A 12,146-nucleotide genomic window follows, 5' to 3' on the forward strand; every position below is an offset into this window, starting at 1 on the left:
AACATCTATAAACCACATTTTGTCTCCAGAAATCGAGCTCGACTTTGCTGTTCCTCTTAAAGATGTTACTGTTCCAGAGAAGCGCCAGGCTAGATTTGAATGTGCTCTTACCCGAGAAGCAAATGTCATATGGTCAAAAGGCCCAGATATTATCAAGGCCGGTGACAAATTTGACATTATTTCTGATGGAAAGAAGCACATCTTGGTCATTAATGACTCTGCTTTTGATGATGAAGGGGAATACACTGCAGAGGTTGAAGGCAAAAAGACAACAGCCAAGCTCACGGTTGAAGGCAAGTCAGAACTGAAAGTAGAGATGAGAAAATTATGGAAAATTATATTTTATGAATCCCCTAAAATCAATGATATAATAATTGTTTTGATCCTGATTCGGGTTTCTGTAATAGGAAAAATAAAAATTCTCCATCTCACTATAATAATTTTGGGGTGCCTCAAGAGTGCAGTGGATATTTACATGGTGAAAAAGTGAACAGTGTGTTAACTAGTGATACTTTTGTTGCAGGCATCAGACTTAAATTTATTTCACCACTTAAAGATCAAACGGTTAAAGAGGGAGAAACAGCTCACTTTGATTTTGAGCTTTCCCATGAGAAACTGCCCGTTACCTGGTACAGAAATGATAAGAAGCTTCACACAAGTAGGACTGTTCTTATCTCTGAAGAAGGCAAGACCCATAAACTGGAAATAAGAGAAGTGACTCTTGATGACATCTCCCAGATTAAGGCTGAAGTCAAAGGTCTACATACAACAGCAAACTTAAAAGTATTAGGTATGATATATGTTATATGGCAGTCACACAAATGTTACTGATAACTATATCCAACTATACAGTTACATTACTTTTGGCACAAATAATACATCTCTCTGCCACCAAATCAGATTACCGAGAACCACTGAATATTACTTCTTCCTATCCTTTTTTGGTTAAGCACAAAAGTTTTCTTTCGGCTTTCTTTCCTCTTCTCTAATGCTTGGTACAGCATAAGCTGTTACACCAGTGCTCAGTTAACCACTCTTAGCTTAAGTATCGGAGCAGATTTAATGAAACTGTGATCAGCTACTGCAAACATCATGATGAAGATGAAAATGCTTTTAATGTAGTTAGCTTAAACCTTTAGCGCTTCTTTCCTTCAGTCTCCTGAATAGGCTATACAATATATGTGGGACAACAGCTAGGCTTTCAGCCTAATTCTTTATCTTCTGGTCTTTATTTACTCTATTCCCTTAGTATGATATTTTAATGATGCTGCTTGCCTATGGATTCCTATTAAATTTCTAATATACACTCAGTGTGTCTATCAGTTTTCCCAAATATTAACATTGTTGAAAATGATTTTGATTCTGAATCTAATCAAAAACAATTTGGCTAAACATGTTTCCAACATGTATGTTTTTGTTTACTACTAGCAAAAGCGTTGGCAATATTGAAAAAACAAAGCTGGCAGTATTTGCCTAAAAGGTGTTTAGAAGGGGTGACAGGAGGCAGTGTGTGCAGGAGAGGAGTGTAGACAATTTGAGAATAGGCAGTATGTGCAGGAGAAAAGTGCACAGGGTATGACAGGGAGCATTATATGCAGGACAAGAATGAAGAAATATAAATGTTTTTGCCCTCTCACGACTTGGTATAAACTTATATCAAAGTCCCAGTGCCTCTTTGGGGACTTTTTTTTCATTTGAGGGATGTCTGTCTGTGAGTGGGAAGGTGAGTTGACCAGGGAGTTGAGTGGTAGGTAAAACAGCCAGACAGCCTTTCAGGTGGTAAGGCAACAATATGTTAGTGTGGGGTGGGGGAGAGGGTAGGTTTGTCATTCAGCAAGGGGAGAATTGTCCACCAGCAGGGAGGAGGAGAGGTACCTGTGAGGGATATCTGGGGGGTGTCTGTTTCATGTGGAGGGGGAACAGAGTCCAGTCAGCAATGGCGGAGGCGAGGCTGCCAGGGAGGGATGTCTCAGGGGGCAGTAATGTGGGCTCAATTAACTCCAATCCATATATCTCAAAGACAGCCCTAATCTGTTGTTGATGTGGCAAATCCATGCCTGCTCTCTGGCTTCCCCAAACAAGGTATGTCAACATAATGTATTCAGAAAACAGAGAGACACGGCTGCCCACATGTGCACCGTCACCTGACCTGTGTAGATGTTTTATGGAGAGCCAGAAGTTGTAAACCAGGGCAGATCAATAAGACCTGCCAATGGGTCTTTTACAAACTTGGTGGGGCAGTGAGTGTAGTCATAGCAAATCAAGAAGAAATCGAGGCACAGTGTTAAGATTTTGATGCAGAGGAAGTGGAGATTGTGAGGTCACCAGGAGGTCAGGACCTCTGACTTAGGCATTAACCTCAATGGGAATATTAAAGGATAAGTTAACCTTTTAAAAAATATATAATAATAAATGCACATCTTTTTGCAGGTAAAAAATTTGCATTTATTTTTTTTTTAAATGGGAGAATGGAAAGCATGTGTATAAACTGTTTGGCCGTACATTAACAGGAAGCATCAATGAATACACCCTAATCACCTTGCTGGGTGCAGATTCCCCCTGTTTAGATCCCTGATTTTTCACCAAAGCCCCCTAATGGGGCTCCTAAAAGATTTAAAAAACAAAAACTAATAATAAAAATAAAATTGTAAAAATAAAATATAAAATATACAAATAAAAACTACTGACACCTCCCATTGCCTTACTGACACCAATCTCTGCCCTACTGACAGCATCTGATGCTCTACTGACACCAAACTCTGCACTACTGACACTGTCCACTGTGCTACTGATAATTCCACTGCTCTACTGACACCAGTCTCTGCCCTACTGACACTGTCCACTGCTCTATGGACACTGTCAGTATATATACTGTACACATGCACACACACACATATGTGTTTGAGCTTTGGGGTGCACACCCTAATGCAATAGGCTGCGCACACCTATGCATGTTACAAAAGGTAAACTTATCCTTTAGCCCAGGTTCACATATGTGCAATCTCAGACATCGCATGTGATTCGCTCCCGCACCTCACATACCGATCACATGCGATGTTTGTGCAGTGTTAGTTCAGCCATAAAGTTGTATGGCTGAACTGGCATTGTATTTGCATGAAAATAGAGCAGGGACTTTTTTCCCCGCACTAGAATTCGATTGCATGGGTGTTCTCACCCATGCGATCTCATTCATGTGCGAGTTCACGGTTCGCCCTGCGATCTGTAAACTGATCTGGGGGTGTCATTAACAATGTATTGACACCCGGAGCGGTTCACAGAGGGTAATGTGAACTGCCTGTGGGAGAGATGCGGGAACTGGTTCCCACATCGCATATATATGAACCTAGGCTTAAACTTCTCTGAGAAAAGCAAACTCTAACTTAGCTTTTAAGGACTAGTTATGCTAACAATTTTAACTATAACCCAACACTTTTTATTAATAGATATTATTACATTTTTCAAGTTTTCAATTTAGTACTTTTTTCTACTAACCGAGCATTACTCACAAATTACAGTATAACTGAGCACTACTGACAAACAACATAATTACTAATCCCTTTCATTTAAAAACAGTGTCTAAAAGTATGTCCTTGTCCATGTTCTCTTTCTGTAAATTTCAAATAAGCTTTGAAAAGTCATAGCTTTGTTCTGCTAGGGCTATATCTATGTAAAGTGTTTGTAGGTCATTTTTTTGTTTTATATCTGTATACTTTTAATTGTAGTCTTTAGGATTTTTTTATATATTTTTGTGCAGTCTTTGTCTTTTTTATATGTATTTTACATGTTTGTATGTTTTACTTTTAAATGTACCTGTTTTTTTTTTTTTGTCGTTCTGATTTTGTCTACTTTACTCTGTTGTGGTGATTGTAAGTATCTTTTATATTATGGCAGTTATGTTTTTGTGCTATCTATGTTTGTACTTTATTGAATGCTATCTATGTTGGTATGTATGTGTGTTTTTTTTACATGTTTTTTATGTGTTACTTTGTCATTTGTCTTAAAGTCAGGAATGGGCTACATGCTTGGTGGTATGTTACCTCTCTCCTTTTGATGTGGTATACACCTTATTAATTATTATGGGTGATCTTTTTGCAGAGGCTGATCCTTACTTCATTGTAAAACTGCAAGACTACACTGCAGTGGAAAAAGATGACATCACTCTTGAGTGTGAGCTTAGCAAAGATGTGCCAGTAAAATGGTTGAGAAAAGGTGAAGAAATTAAGGCCTCAAAGACTGTGACTATCAAGACTGAAGGCAAACGCAGAATCCTGAAGATCAAGAAAGTTGAAGAAAAGGACAAAGGGGATTATGAATGTGACTGTGGAACTGACAAAACTAAAGCAAGCCTGAACATTGAAGGTAGACTATCAGCTAAGGAAGTTATTAAATTAAAGGCCATAAAATCCTTTCTGTTTGCTTGCATTATAACACATTAAAATGTATCAAAACTGGGGCAGCTGTTTGGGGCAACCAATCAGCTTCTATCTTCATTTTCAAAGCTTTAAGTGATACTAAAGTCTTGTTTTTTTTATTATTATTTTAAAATAACAAACATGTTATACTTACCTGCCCTGTGCACTGGTTTTGCACTGGGCAGCCCAGATCCTCCTCTTTTCGGGTCCCTCTTTGGTGATTCTTGTCCCCCCGCCTGCCGAGTGCCCCCACAGCAAGCAGCTTGCAATTCCGAGCCACAGCTCCATGTGTCCATTCAGAAACTGAGCCGTGGCCCAGCCTTGCCCCCTCTCTCTCCTCTGCTTATGTCTCAGCCAATCAGGAGGGAGAGTCCTGGCCAGCCGAGTCTATCGTGCAACATCGCTGGATCGAGATGGGCTCAGGTAAGTTTTAGGGGGACTGAGGGGGGCTGCTGCACATGGAAGTTTTTTTTTATCTTAATACATTAAGAATAAAAAAAAACTTCTGACTTCACAACCACTTTAAGTGAACAAGTTGAAGGCAGAAACCGATTGGTTGCCATGTACAGCTGATCTAGTTTTGATAAATGTCCCCCATTATTTTTGTGGTTTCAGCACGCATTATTAAAGTAGAGCGCCCCTTGTATGGAGTGGAAGTGTTTGAAGGTGAAACAGCTCGTTTTGAAGTAGAAATCTCAGAACCTGACGTTCATGCCCAATGGAAAATTAAGGGAGAAGTATTATCTCCATCTCCGGTAAGTTGATCTGTACAATTCATCTATACAATCAGCTGTCTATCCTCCTCTTGTTTATGTATTTATTTAAAAATCCTTAAAGTTCCTATATAGATATTTTTAAGGAAACTTAGAATAGTGTGAACCCATAAACTGTTTGCTTGTGTTTGCTTAAATACACTGAAATGCTATATTGATTTTAATTTTTACAGTAAAAAATGTACTTTTCTTTAGTTTTCAAAAGATGCTTCCTTATATGTGTTCATTTCATTATGTAACTATCTCTTTTATATAGTTTATTAATTCATTTTGCTTTTTGGAATCAAAGGATTGTGAAATCATAGAAGATGGAAAGAAACATGTCCTTATCTTGTATAACTGCAAAATGGACATGACTGGGGAGATTTCCTTCCAGGCTGCCAATGCCAAAAATGCTGCCAATCTCAAAGTGAAAGGTATGATGTTATTTTATTACTACATGAACCCTCTTTACAGTTATAAAACTTGTTTTAACTATATCCAGATACTGCTTTTTCATAATGCATTTACCTATTTATTCTATTCTATTCTTGGCATGGGCACATGGAATATATTTGCAGCCTTTTATAAAGTTTAACCATTCACATTTACACAATCTAGGATCTTAAAATGTAATGCTCTTACCACAGTCTCAGACACGCACATGCACTTGAATACTACACAGGAGCTGATTAAAGGGAACCTATAGTTTTTTTAAGATTTTTTTTAGATGTGTATGTGAAAAAGATCAGTTTATTGTATGTAACCTTACCTATAGGTGTAGTGCTTTAGGCAACACCCATGTTAAAGTAATTTTGTCAGGGGTGTAAAATCTGACTGCAACAATACACTGTGAAGGAAGAAGCTTCATACATAACTTTCAGTGGCCAGTGAAATTTTGCAGAGTTTTTTGTACCACTACTATGCAACACTTCTAGATGTTAATAGTGCCCAGCCCCCACTGGGTTCTGAGATTTTTCCTGACAATTGATCAAACATGGCAGCCTCCATTATTCTTTAAACACAGTGGGGATGGATTTCTCAAGAAATAGACTGTAAATAGACTGTTCACTTTGCAAGGGTTAACTTGTGAGCCCTTAACAGTGAATAAGGTGACGCCCTGCAGACTTCTATCATCCAATCATGTAAAAAGAAAAAAGTACTGTTTTTTTCCCTTGCACGTAATTGAGTATTTGTTGCAAAGTACATTTTCAACACATTTAATAAGTTAAGCAAAAACTCTCTTGCAACGTGAACAGCCTATTTACCTTTACTAAATCAACCCCATTGTTTCTATGTAGAATATACAGTATATGTATATAGTATGGTAATGTTACCGATAGACCTAACCTGTCCATGCAGTTTGCCCTGTAATCCAAGCAACTGTTTATTAAGGCTGCATTTTGCTGATTCCTAGACAGAAAAATAATTATAGATAACACATTTTTATCCTGTAGATAACAATTAATAAGTAACAATAAAAAATTTTAAATGCTTATTTATGCCTTGTCTTGTAGAACTTCCACTCATCTTCATCACTCCACTTAGTGATGTCAAGGTGTACGAAAAGGATGAAGCAAGATTTGAATGTGAGACTTCAAGATTGCCTAAGACTTTACGTTGGCTAAAAGGCTCCCAGGAACTCACAGGAGATGACAAATATGAACTTATTGCTGAAGGCACAAGATACACTCTGGTCCTCAAGTCAGTTGCCTTTGAAGATGAAGCTAAATACATGTTTGAAGCAGAGGACAAGAGAACCAGTGGCAAACTCATAATTGAAGGTTTGTTTCTGTTTTATATAATAAACATTGTGGCAGGGTGAGCCCATGTCACGGTCTAAAATGGCAGTCTAGGCCAGGTTTTGCAGGAAACAGGCACACTAATGGTGCAGATGTGTGCTGTATTTATATTAGAGCCAGTATTAGAGCTCAATGCCCCACCCTTCCGAGGGGGTCAGTGTGTGAAAGGAGCAGTGAGAGGTGCATATCTGCACCTTACTGTCCAGGTCAGGACAGACAAAGTAGTTGTTTTGCACTGCAGAATAAGAAGCCAGGCTGACAGAGGTACAGCGTTTTGTAAACGAGCACTGGAGCTGTGTGTTTGACAGTCAGATGGACCGAGGCATGAGGCCTGAGCCACAGGGCTGATAAAGATTCCTGAATCCTTTGTTATGTTTCATATTGATGGTGAGAGCCCCCTGCACAAGAAGATATCCATGTGTGGATTTTTGCTTTCTTTTAAATAAAAATGGGCAGCAAAAAGCTCCGAAATGTACTTCTGCCGTGGAGTAAACTCACTGTTTTGCATTACCAATGAGCTAAACAATCCCCAAATCGTCACACTACCAAAATAAATTCATAACTAATTCAATTATTAATTTATAAATAATTGAAATAAATCTTAACTCTTATTTAAGATATCTTTGTCGTCTATAAAATAGCATAAATCGTTTTTATCAATATTGCTTTGGCAAACGTTGATAATATGTATCGAATATTTGGTTAAATTATTACCTGTTGTTTTCATTTTTAAAGAATCAATGGAGGTTGACTTAAACAATAATTTGCGTACACTTTCGTAGGTATTCGTCTTGAATTTGTGACACCACTTAAAGATGTGACAGTTAAAGAGCAAGAAACAGCTGAATTTACAATTGAGTTATCTCATGACAACATTCAAGTTAGCTGGTTTAAGAATGACCAGCGTCTACATCCCAGCAAGCTGGTTTCAATACATGACGAGGGCAAATTCCATACCATTAAGTTCAAGGATGTCACTCTGGATGACACTTCACTAATCAAAGTTGAGGCCATGGGAAAAACCAGCGAGGCTAAGCTTACTGTACTTGGTGAGTTGTGACTAACTATATAAGTGCATAAATCTGAAAATTCACTGGATTGCGCAGGGATATATTTTTTATTGATGTGTATTATATGTATTTGTCACAGAGGGTGATCCATACTTTACAACCAAACTGTCAGATTACACTGCTGTAGAGAAAGACGAAGTGGTCTTGCATTGTGAGGTCAGCAAGGCCAAAGCACCAGTGAAATGGTTCAAGGATGGACAGGAGATAATTCCATCCAAGAATGTAGTCATTAAGGTCGATGGAAAGAAACACTTTCTCATAATAAAGAAAGCTTCAAAGAAAGACATTGGAGAATATGCTTGTGATTGCGGAACAGATAAAACTATTGCCAGACTGAATATTGAAGGTAAGATTTATGATCCATGAGGTGTTTTAAAAAAATTATTATGATGGTGGAGGCTAAGGTTCAGCTTTAACTTGCTTACATTATCCCTTAGATCGTGACATCAAGGTTGTCCGTCCGCTGTACAGTGTGGAGGTTATAGAAACAGAAACTGCTCGCTTTGAAACTGAGATATCTGAAGAAGATGTCCATGCTAATTGGAAACTCAAAGGAGAAGCATTACATCCTTCTCCAGTAAGCATAGCTCCATTTATACTGATAGCAATGTGTGATGTCATAACATAACTTAATTTAAATAGCACCTGGGCTTTTGGTAAACATATGCTACAGAGAAGGCATATAAAAAAGAAAACCACTGCACTTTCCTATTATCAAGCTTTTTGTGTATTTTGGAAAGGTGTGGTCAAGCCCTTCCCACCGATAGTAGCTATGTCTCTCCTCTCTATAATTTTCCCCAATCCTTTTTCTTCCATTTTCCATTCTTCCAGTTTATGAAATTAATGTCACACTTGTCACTCCTATGAGTGATTCATACTGCACTGACAGGTATCAAAAATATGGAAACACAGAGGACTAAAATATTTTAAAAAATCACTATAATAATTACTGGATAAACCAAATATATCTACAGCAGCCACAGTCTTTCCTTAAAGTTTTGTGTTTTCATAAAGCAAACCTGCACTTTAACAATTCAGGGCAAAAAAAGTGTGCTAGATAGAAGAACCCTAGGATTATTGTTTTTACCTTCCTTTTGCTCCCCCATCTCTCTATTAAACCACTGGGTGGCTCTAGGTTTTAGCCTATGCATGTGCTACATGGAAAACAGATATTGTGAGAAAGCGAGTGTTAGATAAGTATAAGGGTGCTTTCAATCAGTGAACCTATTGCATTGCCCTGAATTGGCAAACAAGTTCACTTTAAAGGGTTAGTTATCCTTTACAGAAAAATTGTTAAGGTGACGTAACAACAGACCCCCTCCCCACGTTTCCAGTCCCTGCTGCACTTACCTACTGCGATCTTCAGCTGTCTGGTTTCCTGCAGCCACTCCACTAGTCCAGGCATTATCCCTGCTGCTATCTCTCTTCTCCATCTAGAATTTCTGGGACAGGACAGATGGATTCTGTATGGTTAGCACAGTCCATGTGATGGTGCTAACCAATCAGAATCTATCTAGTCCACCCTGGCAGGGCTGGACAGAAAAAAGACCAGTGGAGCAGCTGCAGGAGCTCTTACAGTTGAGGATCACTGTAGGTAAGTACAGCAGGGACTGGGTGTGGGTGTGAAGGGAGTCTGGTGTTAGGTCACCTTTACAGTTTTTTGAACTAACCATATAAGCAGAGTTTTACATAGAGCCTGTGAACTTCAAGGAGGTTTGCTCATTAGTTTTTTTTAACAAGATGAGTTTATCTGCGTATGTTTATATGAGTATGATCTGCAAGCAAATTTAGAAGAGCCTGTTTTAGATTATCTATATTTCTGCGTTATCTATATTTCTATGGGTTTAATATAAATAAGACAAAAACAAATAGTGAGAGTAAAAACTAGGCTACTAGGCAATTTTTGCTTTTTGGGCTGTTCAATGTTGCAGGTGTTAAAGTCAATATATTGATTTATTTTAGGACTGTGAAATCAAGGAAGAAGGCAAAAGACACTTGCTTATCCTTTACAATGTGCGAATGGACCAAGCTGGTGGTGTGGATTTCCAAGCAGCCAATGCAAAGTCTAGTGCACATCTCAAAGTGAAAGGTAATAACTTTTTTAGGCTTCTCAATAAACTGAAATCATTTAATTGCTATGTGTTACTACAGCTTTCATTTTTTTATTTATTATGCATTGCCCTCCTTATTATTGCTTGCATATGTCCATAAATAACACATTTTAAACATTTATCAAATATGCAAAAAGGGGCACTGGAACTGAGTAATGTGTCTAATTTTTTTTTTTAATTGCTTTAAAATTAAAAAAAAATCTTCCTTTATATCTAGGAATTTACTAGAGGTATAGTTTTAAAAAATAGTTAGCTAGCTAAATTAATAAACTATATTCACAATATCATCATGCGTCATCATGGATAGCCTGGATGTCTCTCCAGTTGTTACGAAAGAAGATTGTTACAAAGAAAGACTTGCTGTGTTGGCATGTTAAGTGCTGATAGAGAGAGCATTATGTTGTCAATTTTGGAAAATGCCAAGAGATTGATTGACAGCAGCGGATAGGGTAACAAGGTGGCAGCTGTCCCTGTCCAATAGGCCCTTTACTATTTTAGAAGGGATATGCTATATGTAGCCGGAGGCATATGGTTAATGGATGGGTGGACAGATTCTACACACATACTGTGTACTGCTGACTCTGTTCGGTGTAAGGAGATACCATATGCAAATTGAGGCTCCACCTATTTGTGATCCCAGGAGGCCAGAGTCCAGTGGTAGCCCTTAAATAGTTTCAGTGCACTTCTCTGCACCCTGGAGGACAGCCACAATGGATTTTAGAGAGTGAGGGGCATTAGCTTCCCTAGGAGCAAGGACTTTAATGAAAAATGTCTTCTTCTTTTGGAAAAGCCCGTCTTATTGGCCTGCTAAGGCCCTTGAAGGATGTGACCGTGACAGCTGGGGAATCAGCTACATTTGATTGTGAGCTCTCCTATGAAGGGATACCTGTGGAGTGGTTCCTCAAAGACCAAAAACTAGAATCCAGCGATAAGGTAAGAGTTTTTGAACTTCAAAATATAAAATTTGTCTTTTTAGTGAATAAAATGTGAGAGACACATGTAACACATATAGCAGAACTCTGAGTATATCTTATGCATATGAATGCATAGATTCTAAATATATATATATATATATATATATATATATATATATATATATATATATATATATATATATATATATATATATATATTTTTTTTTTTTACACAAACCTTGAAAACAACTTTTGCACTGAAACAAAAGCATTTTCAGGGACAAAATGTAAACATTATTTTTGCTTTAAAACTGTTATAATGCTACATCAGGACAGAACTGTTAATAATGTTCTCTTGATGAGGTGCATGCCTCTCTTGATTCGTTTTTCATTCACTTGATAACTGTAGTAAAGTATTGTGCATATATGGGGATTAGCAGGCTTAAAATTCCATTTCAGGCAATTGAAAGCATAACTTTGCAGGCAGATTTGCACTCTAGGTCCTCTTTGCCTGCTATTTATATCCCAGCTTCAAGTGCTTCTTTTACATTTTTAAGATACCAGAGGTTGTCAGCCTCTTTCAGCAATGTCACATTATCTATTATATCAAATGTTTCCAATCATGCTAATCATTTTATTAAACAATTATGAATGCTTATTGACATTGTTAAATGTGTTTTTTTTATTTATGTTTTAAATAAATTAATGAATTGTTATAGTTAGAATTCTCTTTTTAATAATTAAAGCATGTGTTGGCTAATACTAATGCATTGTAGTTAAAATGTTTTGCTTTATCAAGTTTAATTGTGTTAAATATGAATAGAATGCTATTTTTTTTTCTGTGTTTATTGCATAAAACACATTGGAGGCCTTCTCAGTGTAGAATGCCATATTATGTAATACAAACGCTATTCACTCATTCAGCTCTCATATCATGAAAATTGTAAAGCATATATTTGTAGGTAAATTGAGAAAAGGGTTATTATTGTTGCTGAAATGTATTTGGAACATGAATAACATAATGGAAAATAAAATGAATACATAATGTACATAGTTTCATGATCCTGATTTAAAAGAGTTAGCTA

At 37.3% G+C, this 12,146-nt stretch overlaps 1 protein-coding gene across 1 annotated transcript in view; it reads left to right on the top strand.

Moving 5' to 3' along the window:
• TTN (titin) overlaps positions 1-12,146 on the top strand; it is a 326,833-nt gene that overhangs the window by 208,397 nt on the left and 106,290 nt on the right. Inside the window, 11 exon segments of the mRNA XM_040358499.1 lie at positions 30-293; positions 524-790; positions 4,096-4,359; positions 5,028-5,167; positions 5,475-5,601; positions 6,682-6,948; positions 7,749-8,015; positions 8,116-8,382; positions 8,474-8,613; positions 9,999-10,125; positions 10,938-11,080. Coding sequence (XP_040214433.1) covers positions 30-293; positions 524-790; positions 4,096-4,359; positions 5,028-5,167; positions 5,475-5,601; positions 6,682-6,948; positions 7,749-8,015; positions 8,116-8,382; positions 8,474-8,613; positions 9,999-10,125; positions 10,938-11,080 — 2,273 coding nt within the window.

This window comes from Rana temporaria, chromosome 6, assembly GCF_905171775.1.
Source record: "Rana temporaria chromosome 6, aRanTem1.1, whole genome shotgun sequence".
NCBI lineage: Eukaryota > Metazoa > Chordata > Amphibia > Anura > Ranidae > Rana > Rana temporaria.